At 33.2% G+C, this 12,958-nt stretch overlaps 1 protein-coding gene across 4 annotated transcripts in view; it reads right to left on the bottom strand.

The window, feature by feature from the left end:
• Positions 1–12,958, bottom strand: part of Elk (Eag-like K[+] channel) — a 1,090,653-nt gene that overhangs the window by 157,411 nt on the left and 920,284 nt on the right. For all 4 annotated transcript variants that reach the window (XM_072525784.1, XM_072525786.1, XM_072525788.1 and 1 more), the window contains one exon: positions 11,459–11,658. In XM_072525784.1, coding sequence (XP_072381885.1) covers positions 11,459–11,658 — 200 coding nt within the window. The remainder of the gene's footprint in view (positions 1–11,458; positions 11,659–12,958) is intronic.

Below are 12,958 nucleotides of genomic sequence, written 5' to 3'. Positions count from 1 at the left end.
GTACTTTAATAAATAACAAATTCCTCAATACTTACAATTTATTAACATTACCGTGAAGGAAGGGTTTCAATAAAATAAAAAAAAATAAGTAGTTTATTTTAACTAATTAAGTAATATATTTATTTGTCTAAACAAGAAGTTAGTTATGATTGCTCGCATGATTCTAAGATCTCTATTCCTGAATTTGAATTACAATCTTCATCCTCAGAAAAGCTTTCTCCGGATAAACCAGTATTAACAACAAATTGCGTAAGTGGTACAGCATAGTGTCTAACAAATGTTCTTTTTCGATTTAAATGTTTTTATAATTTTGCGCGTGTTTACATATATTAATCCACTCCTCCAAACACTTCTTCTAAAAATTTAGTTTTTGCTATATTTTCAACATCATTTATATTAAATGTTGTATTATGAGTTGTCACTCTACCTTTTATCAAAGCTCATATTTTTCGATAGAGTTTAACTCCGGATGATAGGGAGGCAAGTGAAGACCTTGATGTCCATGATATTCAAGCTCAAAATATAATACATTTACAGATGGAAAAAATAATAATAAAAAAATAAAAATAATCATTGTATATTTTTGCTGAACGATCATTAACTCGTTATTAGTTTCGTAGACAGTCGTTAATAAGCTTTTTATGAAATTTTTGTCAAAAATAGAATTTGATTTATTATGAAACTTTAAAAGTAATTATGGCTTAAATTACTGTTATTGTTATAACAATTGACTTTTTAATTATAAACATGCGATGTATTTAAAAATTCACACGCATATTAATGCACACAGCGTTAGGTACAAATCCAGTCTCTTCTCCAGCCTGTACAATAATCAGCCTTTTGCTCTTAGAAATCGGTTTCTTTAAAGTTTTTCCACTTTGATCTGCCCAGTGATATAGTGCAGTATGGCTGATGTGTACCTATATGTCTTTCATTGGTATAAATTGTGGTTCTAGCCTCAGATCAAAATTGAATTAGCTGCTTTAAATATTGTATTCGTTTTGAACGAATATCATAACTTTTCATTAGGACACTCCTATTGTCTTTGGATTTTCGCCCCCTGCAGTTTGTTCGAGATGATTTGAAGAGTATCTGTTCAAAAGTATGATGCTTTTATTTGTTCCTATCTTTTTAGGAGCCATATTGTTAAGTAAATATTATTAATAACTAAAATAAACACACTATAGATACCCTAAATGACTTAATACACTAATTACTACTACCAATATACTAAGCACTAATCTAAAAAAAATTATTAAAATATCCAACACGATCAAATCAACATGTCAAACACTCTCTGCGATACTTACTTTTCAAACTACGACACTGGCAAGCAGTATACAGTGGTCGTTTCCATGGTAACACTAGTAAACACGATTCACTGCGCATCGTTGAAGTATGAGTAATATTCCCAAACTTAAGTTTGTTGCAGTATACGTATGTGTTTAAAAGACCCTTGTTCTTAAAAGATTTTTTTCGTAATAAATAATTATGTTTTTGTATTGTTAAGTTTATATTTGGGGCTATAGTATTTCATAAACGAATACGTTTTCTTTTAAACCACCTCATTCAAGTATTAATTCTGCATAATACCTGAAAATTTTATTGGTTTTAATTAAAGCGTTTTCTATTTTTATTTTCTCATGGAAACAAATATTTTGAACCAAACTATACATCTCCTTCTCAAAAATTAATTAGTTTAGGTCTAATTTATAAAAAGCCACTATCCGATTTTAGTTCTCAGTTGCCAGTTACTATTTGTACCAATGTGCACTCAGACTTGCATATTTCTAGTTTAATTACGATCAAAAAACTCACAATTTTGTGGTAAATCGTTCACTGTTCGTTTTTAATTAATTGCGATAGTAAGAGATGCTTTTTGTTTATTTATAGAGTCCGACAGGCAATTTAATTTTTTTTGATGCTTGAATTCACACTTGTTTTGCAGCATTTTGTGTAGAATGAACCGTCTCTCAAAAACAACAATTGAAGCGACCGGCGATTTTGAATGTCAGCTACGCGTGCGAAAGCAATTTTAAATAAAATTTGTATCAACTATCTATCTATCTATCTATCTATCTATCTATCTAATTAGCCTTCTCCGGTCTATCTTTGGACATAGGCCTCCACAATCCTTTTCCATTCATCTCTGTCTGTCGCTATAGTCATCCACCTAGAGCCCACGTGCTTCTTGATATCATCTGCCCATCTCATTTGGGGTCTTCTTATGCTTTGTTTATATTCCCACGGTCTCCAGCTTATAAGAATTTTGTTCCATCGGTCTTCTTTTTGTCTTATATTGTGTCCTGCAAATCTCCATTTCAATTTTGCAACTTCTTGTCTAACATCCCTCACTTTTGTTTTCTCTCTTATCCACTCGTTTCTCTTTTTATCCATTAATCTTATGTGCAACATTTGTCTTTCCATTGCTCTTTGGGTTTGTATGATTTTGTCCATGTTTGCTTTTGTAAATGTCCACGTTTGGGAACCATAAGTGAGAACAGGGAGTACGCATTGACTGTATACTTTGGTCTTAAGATGCTGTGGATATCTTTTGTTTTTAAGGATGTAGCTTAGTTTGCCAAATACCGCCCATGCCAGTCTAACTCGTCTTTTTATCTCTGTTGTTTGGTTTTCTTTGTTAAGTTTTATAATTTGACCCAGAGATATATAATCCTGAACTTGTTCTATTTCATCTTGTCCGATCCTCATCGTGATCGTCTTCATCTATCGATTGTATCAACTAGGCGGTAAAATAAAATAAAATTTGTATCAACTAGGCGCAGCAGTTTCCAAAACTATAATGGTCATTTGGATCGCCCACCTTCGAAAGGAGACGGCGCAATGAGAAGAAGGCGATAAAAATTCGATATCGTTTGATCAGAAAATCAAAAATCTTTTTTAAGTTAAAAAGTGCAGCTTTCGTATGCAATTTTTGTAATTTGCAATTAAATAAAGTCAGGTTTTATAAAGCTGTTCAATAAATATACTTTGCCCGGTTTTTGCAAGATTAATAACATTTAACACTTTCATTGATCGTAGAAGTAGAATTTTTGTTGAAAAAGCCTGATTTTAAGTTTTGGCAACAAATATGAGGCATTTAAAATATGCAGAATATTAGGTAGAATTTGTAGCTGAAGATGTACAATTTCGAAAAACGTCGAAAATCGAGCAACACTGTGAATTTGTTATTTTTGTTCATTTGATCAATACATTATATGGTGTAAATCTAGAGATATTACTTACATTTTAGGAGACTTCAATGCAAAAATTGGAGATGGTACAGTTGAAAATATAGTTGGACAGTTCGGATTAGGAACTAGAAACGAGAGAGCAGAAAGGCTCATAAAATTCTGCCAAGAAAAGAATATAGTAATTGCTAATACTAAGTTTCAGCTTCCTAACAGAAGACTATTAATACATGGACGTCTCCTTCACATACAGGAAACCACATTCTCAGAAACCAAATAGACTTTATACTCGTAAATAGCAGATATAAAATCTCTATAACCTCAGTTAAAACTTATCCTGGAGCAGATGTTAACTTAGACCACAATCCGTTAGTTGCTGGCGTAAAAATAAAATTAAAAAGAATTGAACTCAGAAAACAACAACCAAAAATTAATGTAAGAGATCTAAAAAACGAAGAAATAAAAAACAAATTAAAAAATAATGTGAATGTTAATAAATATGCAAAAATAGTGGTATAATATAAAAAACACATTACTGAAACCAGCTCAAGAAAGTTTGATACAACATAGGTCACAGGCTAAAAAACAGTGGATGACAGAAGAAATACTATTACAGATGGAAGAAAGAAGCAAATATAAAGGAAAAGATCTACAGAATGATAAAGAGATACAACGAATAATTAAGAAAAAAAACAAAACCGCTAAGAAAATATATTTGATGAAACAATGTAAAGAGATAGAAGAACTAGAAACAAAATATTATATGAGAAATATACATAAAAAAATAAGAGAAGTGACTGGAATGGGACGAAATAGACAGCAAGGACACATAAAAGACAAAAAAGGAGTACCACTAATAGATTTACCAGAGCAGTTAAGACGAAGAGAGGAGTACGTTAGAGAACTTTTCCAAGATGAAAGAGGTGAAATGCTGAAAATACAAGAATTAAGTCCTTTAGAGAGACAGAAGATCACGATAGATAAAATCAAATATGCTATCAAAAACTCTAAAGACAATAAGATTAGATGAAATACCAGTAGAACTGTTAAAACTAGTGGAAGACGATAACTTGAAAGTATTGCTAGATTTATTCAACACGGTGTACGATACGGGAATAATACCACAAGAGTGGCTGGAATCAGCATTTATTTCTTCTTCTTAGTCGTTAACCTGATGCAGGTATCGTGATATCATGAAGCTATTAGCTAAATTTCCCAATGTTCCTCCACGTTTTTCTATCTTCTGCCATTCTAGCACATTCTGACAATGGAGCGCCAATGGTAGCAATTTTACTTCAGCATTTATACCCATCCCTAAAAAACAAGCAGCAAAAGAGTGCTCTGATTATCGAACACTGAGCCTCATAAGTCATAATTTAAAAGTATTGCTGAAAGTAATACATAAGAGAATATACGAAAGGCTAGAGGAGAATATTAGCGAGACGCAGTTCGGGTTCCGATATGGAATGGGTACTAAAGAAGAACTATTAAGTATGACTAGTGCTGAGATGGGAATTACTATAAACCCTAAAAAAAAACGAAGTACATGCTAATTACAAAAAGACCACAAAATATACATCACCGATTGACAATCAATGGTATCGTGATAAAACAAGTAGAAAAATATCAGTACTTGGGGACTTTGATCAATGAAACCAGTGATCATACAGCAGAAATAAACAAGCGAATAGAGATTGCCAGATCAGCTTTTATTCAAATGAAGCCACTCCTAACGTGCAAAAATCTAAATTTGGAGATCAGACTACGTACCATTCAGTTATTCTCTTTATCCACCTGGTCGCTAGTTCTTCTTACATGTCCATACCACTTTAGTCTTTTTTGTTTTATATATGTTAGTATGTCTGTTTCTATTGATGTTCTTTGCTTTATTTCGTCATTACTTCTCCTATTCATTCTTGTTACTCTGCAGCATCTTCGCAGGCATTCCATCTCTGTTGCTACTATCTTACTGCTATTTTTCTTGTTTATGATCCAATTTTCAGTCCCATATGTCATAATACTTCGCACTAATGTTTTATAAATAAAGTTTTTGTCTTCATATTTAGGTGTCTATCCCACCATACTGAGTTAAGTTGTCGGATTGCTGTTCTTGTTTGTCCTAATCTTTGTGTAATTTCTTCCTCTGTTGTTGCCTTTTTTGTGATTATGAACCCCAGGTATTTGAATTTATCCTTTCCTTTGATTGTTACATTGTCATCAATCTGTAGATCTTCTATGTTTTCTTCACTTGTAGATAGGTACTCTGTTTTCGCGAGGTTAATATCTAGGCCAGCCTTGGTATATTCTTCTTGTAGTTTCTTCATCATGTAGCTGAGGTCGTCTTGGTCTTGTGCAATCACTACTTGATCGTCTGCAAAGCTTAACGTATATAGGTATTCGTTCCGTACCGATACTCCCATGCCTTCGCGTTTTCTTTTCCATGTAGTCAAGGATTTCTCTAAGTATATTTTGAATAGGGTTGGAGATGTGGAACAACCCTGCAGGAGCCCTTTTGTTGTGGTGAAGTCTCCTATGATTCTTGTTCCCATTTTAATGGACACTTTATTTTCTTTATACAGAGCTTTTGTAGCTTCTATGAGTTCCGTCTGTATTTCTAATTTGTACATTGCCTCCCATAGTTCTGACCTTGGTACAGAGTCATACGCCTTTCTCAGGTCCACAAATGCCAAGTGTATATCTCTATTTTTTGCTTTTTTCTTTTCCAACAGTTGTTACAGTGTGTATATGTGGTCTATGGATGATCTTTCTACCGTGAAGCCTGTCTGATCCTCCCCGATTTTGCCTTTTATCGCTTGCTCTATCTTTTCTTGCAGTATCTTCCCATATAATCTTCCTATTGATGATATTACGCTTATTCCTCTGTAGTTTTCGCATCGTTTTCTATCTTCTTTCTTAAATATAGATGTCATATATGCCGCCGTCCATTCCTTTGGGAGCTGTTTTCCATTTATGGCTTTCTGAAATATCCATTGTATCATCCGGTGTAATTTTTTTGATCCGTATTTTATAAGCTCAGGTGAGATACTTCCAGGTCCCGGTGCTTTCTTATTTTTGATTGCTTTTATGGTCGTTCTCATTTCCCTATCTGTTATTTCTATTTCTTGTTGTGGGAATCTGCTTCGTCTTCGCTTGTTTTCTTTTCCAATGAATTGTGGTCTTTGTTCTGTTAATAGTTTTTTGTAGTAGTCCTTCCATTCTTTGTCTTGTATATTTCCCAATTTAATTTTTTCGTTTGAGTTTTGTTTCAATCCTCTCAGTACTTTCCATGACTCCGAAGTTCTTGTACCTGTTATATATTTTCAATATTATTATATAGAACTGAGACTTGGACATTACAAAAATGTAATTTAAAAACAATCGAGGCTTTCGAACTCTGGTTATACCGCAGAGTATTAAAAATATCATGGACTGATAAAATTACAAATAAAGAAGTACTGGAGAGGGTTGGTAAAGAAACAAAACTAATCAGCACTATACAAACCACAAAACTAGAAAACCTAAGCCACGTGATGAGGGGACCAAAATATGAAATTTTGAGACTTATAATACAAGGAAAGATTTAAGGAAGAAGATCTGTTGACCGAAGGCAGAACTCATGATTGAAGAATCTACGTGATAGGTATCACTGCAGATTGATTGATTTGTTTAGAGCAGCAAGTTCAAAAATAAAAATAGCCATTATGATTGCCAACTTCCGTAGGGAGACGGCACTCTAAGAAGAAGAAGATGGTGTAAATAAACAAATTTTGATTGGCAGTAATTAATTTTACTATACTCCAAACAAATGGTGATGGCCCAAAAGCTATTTTGTAAATAGTAATATTTTTATTTGTATATAGGTACAAATCTATAGACGATTATACAATTTCAAAAATATAAACATTAAACCTTTGATTTACAGTTCCACGATAATTTATTTTGCATGTGTAAGTAATGAATAATTGTTAGTTTACAGGCACTTCTAGTCTGTCAAAATGTAACTAACTTTACAACAAAATAATTGCTAAATTTACAAGAGTTTAACTGGGGTTAGTGAACTGAGTATACATACTATTTTGCTTTCATTATCATTCTGCCGTTTCTTATTTTATATATTATTAATAACAGAACGCAAATTTAAATTAAGTTTTGTGTATTTAGTACATTGTTCAATTTATTTTCAGTGGTAGTTTTTAGGTTAAGTTTATTGTCATAAAATTCTATAAAATATTAGAATATATAAAAAAAACAGGTGGGTTTTACTTAGTTTATTTTTATATCTATCTTGATTTCATTTAATTAATTTTTAAATTGTTATAAATTGTATTAATGCAATACTTAACTCTGAGAAATATTTTGAACATAATATTCTTCTTCTTCAAGTGCCGTCTCCATCAATGGAGGTTAGCGGTTATGGTGGCAAACGTTTGTCTATCTTCAGCTGTTCTTAAGAGTTCCTCAAATCCAAGTCCTGTCCAGTTTCTGATATTACGTAACCAGGACAATTTTTTTCTTCCAATTCCTCGCTTTCCTTCTATTTTGCCTTTTATTATCAACTGAGGGATGTAGTATTTCTCGTTGCGCAACAAATGCCCTAAATAACTGGTTTTTCTTCTTTTGACTGTTCTCAATAGTTCTTTTTCTAAATTGAGTCTCGCTAGTACTTCTTCATTTGTTTTTCGTGCTGTCCAAGGAATTTTTAAAATTCTACGGTACACCCACATTTCAAATGCCTCGATTCTATTCAGGCTCTTTATTTTTAAAGTCCATGTTTCGACTCCGTAGAGAAGAACAGACCAGATAAAACATTTTACAAGTTTTAATCTCAATTTAATATTTATATGTGTATCGCAGAATAGAACGCGCATCTTAAAGAAACTATCCCTAGCTTGAGCAATTCTCGCTTTAATTTCTTGTTCTGGGTCCAGCTTGCAATTAATCCAACAGCCAAGGTATTGGTTTTTGTATTGTATTTTGTATTGTATTGGTTTACCTGTTCTAAAATATTCCCATTTATTTTTATAGGTAAGGGGATATTCTGTTTTCTTTGGATCACCATTACTTTTGTTTTTTTTTCGTTGATCTTCATTCCAAACTCTCGACAAACATCCTTAAGGTGGTCTATAACCCTCTGTAAGTTTGTGTCTGTATCAGCCAGTAGGACAGTGTCATCTGCATATCTTATGCTAGATATTGGTTCTCCATTAATTTTTATTCCTGTGGAAAGGTTTTCCAAGGCTTGCTTGAATAGTAGTTCCGAGTAAAGATTGAACAGCATAGGGGATAGTATGCATCCTTGCCTTACTCCTTTATTTATACTAATATTTCTAGATGTATGATCGTCGATCCTAATCTTGGCACTCTGCCTCCAATATAAGTTCTTAATTAATCGGAGATCTTTGCTATCCAAGTTGATGCTCTGCAAGGAATTTAACATTTTATTATGGTTTACGCGATCAAATGCGTTTTCAAAGTCTACAAAACATAGAAAGACATCCTTTTGTTGGTCGTAACACTTCTGCAGCAGTACTTGTAATGAAAACAAGGCCTCTCTGGTCCCCATTCCGGCTCTGAATCCAAATTGATCGTATCCAACTTCTTTTTCACACCTTTTGTATACCCTATTGTGAAGTATTTTTAATAGAATTTTAAGCATTTGGCTCATAAGACTTATTAATCTAAAATCTGCGCATCGCCTGGAGTTAGCTTGTTTTGGAATGGGAATAAAAATAGATTCTAACCATTCCTCTGGTATTTCCCCAGTATCGTAGATTGTATTAAACAAAATTACTAACAAATCAATGTTATTACTTTCGATCAATTTAAGTATTTCAGGATAAACTTCATCAGGTCCAGGGCTTTTATTGGTCTTTAATTGTTTAATGGCATATTCCACTTCGACTTTTAGAATTGGTGGGCTTTCAGTGACATTATTTATTGTAATGTCTATTCTTTCATCTCGGAACAGCTGTTGTATAAATTTTTCCCATTCTTCTATTTTATCTTTGGTGTTATGAATTAACTCTCCGTTGTTATTTACCAGTGGGCAATGTTGTTTTTTGTGGATGAATGAAAATTCTTTCACCTTCTTGTACATATTAAAGTAATCATGTCTATGTTCTAATTCTTCTATTTCTTTACATTTTTCTTCGAGCCATTTCTCTTTTGATTCTTTTATTTTCCTTCTTATTTCTGTATTTAATCGTTTGTAATCGCTTGTGTTCTTATTTTTGTATTTCCTCCTTTCGTCTATCATCTTTAGAATAGCTGGTGTCATCCAGTCTTTTTTTGCCATTAATCGTGTATTTGGAATTTCTTCCCTTGCAGAATTGACGAGGATGGATTTTATTTGTTGCCAAGTTGTATTTATATTTTGGATATTTATTTGGGTTCGGTCTATTTCTGAGAGTTTTTCATTTAGTTTTACAGTGGTTTTATCTTTAATCTGTACATCTTTTAGTGGTTCCATATTAGGTTTGTTCTTCGGCTTTGCATTTTTTATTACTTTAATTCTTGTGCGAATATTTGCTACTACAGGGTTGTGGTCGGAATTTGCATCAGCACTAGGATATGTTTTTGTACTTGTAATGGAGTTATGAAATCGTTGGTTGATTAAAACATAATCTATTTGATTTCTTATTATTCTTTCTTTTGTGTGTAGCGGGGAAGTCCAGGTGTATAACCTGCGTTGAGGTAACTTAAACCAAGTGTTTGTTGCTATCATATTGTGTTGCTGGCAAAACTCTAATAGTCTCTCTCCTCTTTCATTTCGTTCTCCTAGTCCGTATTCTCCTACGATGTTTTGGAATTTCCCTCTTCCTATTTTAGCATTAAAATCTCCTAGGACGATGTTAATATCTTCTTTCTTTGTCAATTTCATGAGCTTTTGTAGATCTTCATACCATTCTTCTAGTATGTCATCTGACTTATCTGCGGTTGGTGCATAGACCTGAATAATATTCACATTAAAAGGAGAACTCCTTATTTGCAACAGCATTGCTCTGTCAGAGAGTGGTATAAAGTTTGAAACTGCGTTACTCAATTCATCGTTTATTATTACACCTACTCCATTGAAATGTTTTGGATCATTGTTGCCTGAATAATAGAGTGTTTTGTTCATAATTTTTGTTGTTCCTGAGTTAGGCCATCTAACTTCACTCAGACCTAAAATATCTATATTCAATCTGTTCATTTCTTGGCACACGTTTGCTAGCTTTCCAGCCTCATAAAGGCTTCTGATGTTCCAGGTCGCTACTTTGACGTCATTGTTTGTTTTAGTTTTGTATTTGTTTTTGTTCCTCCCGGGGATTCTTAGCACCCCCTGAACATTTAAGTTCTGCCGGGCACTGGGGGCCATCGATTTAGTTCCATTTACCATCATAACTTTCTTGGGAAAATTAATGAGGTGGTTTCCCATTGCCTTCCTCATGTTTTCTGTCGGGGTTTTCTCCCTTATCCGGAGTGTTCCAGTTTTAAGGCGCCGGAAGCTCGCCTTTTGCCCTTTCCCGTTAGCGTTACCCAGGAAGTACCACGTGGAGGTGGGAATCGGACTTGCTAACAGACGTAATGTTTAACTATTCATCCAGGTTTTATTACCACATACCTTCCGGTAAGACATGTGATCCCAGAGGTCTATCGTTAGCCATTCACTGAACATAATATATAATGTTATAATATGTATAATAACCAAGCCACAGCAAAGAGTGGCCGGGTGTAAAACAGTGTGTTCAATAATTAATGAAAGGTATAAAGTTTAATCTAACGATACAGAGAGAAATCCAGATTCTGATTTTAAAGAAGATAATACAGTAGCACATACCATTATTAAATATTGTGCGTTTCTGTTGCTCAAGCTGTTATAAATAATCTATAGAACAAGCAAATATATTTGTTAGGGTGATTAAGTACATTTAAATGATGCACAAATTTAGTGCGCGAGAAAAAGAGGCCAAATATTTTTATATGAGATTATTTACGAAATTGCCCCTCGATATTATGTAATGCCAAACTTAATTTAATATAAAAAAAACCATGCCTAAATTACTCTTGCAGATTACCGCAAGGGAATCCCTTATTTTATGAATTGAAATATTTAACAGGATTTCTATAATTTTTTTCTTGGTTTTGACGCATATTTATTGAGTGTATGTATTAATCTGTGTATATAATATGAATATATATGAAATTTTCGAAATAAATATTATTACTGTTATTACTAAATTGTATTATACGTTTTCCTAACCAAGCATAACAAATAAATCACATACCTCATGAATATCGATGCCGTGATTGAGTGACCACATCGTCTGAAAATAGTCTTGCATTCTCTGCTTCAATTCCTTTGGAATCTGATGCAGAGTCAGAAAGTCTTTAAGGTCTCGCCATTTCTGCTGGTAGAGAGAGCGACGGGAGTACATTCTTTGAATGATTGCAGTCACGTTACCGAACACTACCGCGTGCATCAGGGCTGAAAATTAAATTTAAGTTTAAAAGTAAATATTATTTCATAAAAAAAGCATATTTTGACACTGATAATACATGATAGTAACTAATCTTTTAATTTATATAAATATATAATTAATAAAACCAAAAAAATTATAATTCAATATTATTACCATCTGTCAAATAACTGTCAAAGTTAAACTTGATAATTAAAAGTTCTCCTATTAATTTTTAATAATTGTGTGTATATTAAACAGTATTTAATAGTTATATTACAATTAATTAGTATTCAAGATTCCCATTGATGTAGCCAACGAGTAAACATTACCTTGTGATGTGATAATTCGAATTATTTTGTGTGTTATGGAAAAAGCAATTATTATTGGACTATAATATTATTATATTCAACTGAAGTAAAACTGCAGATACAGGTAACTGTTATATTCCTATTATTTTATCCACAGTGTCCTAATAGGACGACTGTTGCAATACTAAAAATTAAGTGAAGTGTTTTTGGTATCCAGGAACACTCACAAAAATGAACTCAAATCAAAACCTCACAACTCCACAAGTCCTCCCCACAAAATCATATGTCGCTGCTACTTTATCCAAACCTCCACCTCCTACTTTCCCACGTAAGGAGCAAGCCATTTTAATGCACGCTATTCCAAATACTGTTTTATTTGACTATGTTAAAGCTATAGGGGACATTGTTATCCCAAAAAACATTACCTTTGCATCACGTATTCCAAATAACCGCATCTGTATTTATCTTTCCTCGCCTACAGTTGTCGATAACCTTCTAAAAACACATCAAAATATCTCTATCAACTCTACAGTAGTTCCCATCAGAAGACTTATCACCCCAGCTAAACGCCTTCTTATATCTAACGTATCTCCTTCAATTCCACATTCCATAATTGAGAAAGCCCTTAAAGATATTGGATTACAGCTGGTCTCTCCTGTGTCATTTGTGAAATGTGGTGCACTCGGAGAAGGTTATGCACATATAATGAGCTTCCGAAGAGTAACGTATATTATCCCCGATAAAGAGAACTTTTCAATAGATAGAAACTTCGTTATTACATACGAAAACACACCTTATAGAATATTTATTTCTACGGATAAATTGCATTGTTTTTTATGTAAAGAGGTCGGACATACCGCTGACTCATGTACCAATAATCCAACTACTTTTTCTCAAACTGAACTACCCCATCTAGAGCCCTCTACATCTGAAATTACTGATATAATTTCTGACGTAAACACTCCTGTTCAATCAGACCTAACTACTTTAAATTGCACAGAAACCCACACTGAAATAG

This window comes from Diabrotica undecimpunctata, chromosome 3 (genome assembly GCF_040954645.1).
Source record: "Diabrotica undecimpunctata isolate CICGRU chromosome 3, icDiaUnde3, whole genome shotgun sequence".
In the NCBI taxonomy this organism is placed as follows: Eukaryota; Metazoa; Arthropoda; class Insecta; order Coleoptera; family Chrysomelidae; genus Diabrotica; species Diabrotica undecimpunctata.
This window is presented reverse-complemented; position numbering and strand designations above follow the sequence as displayed.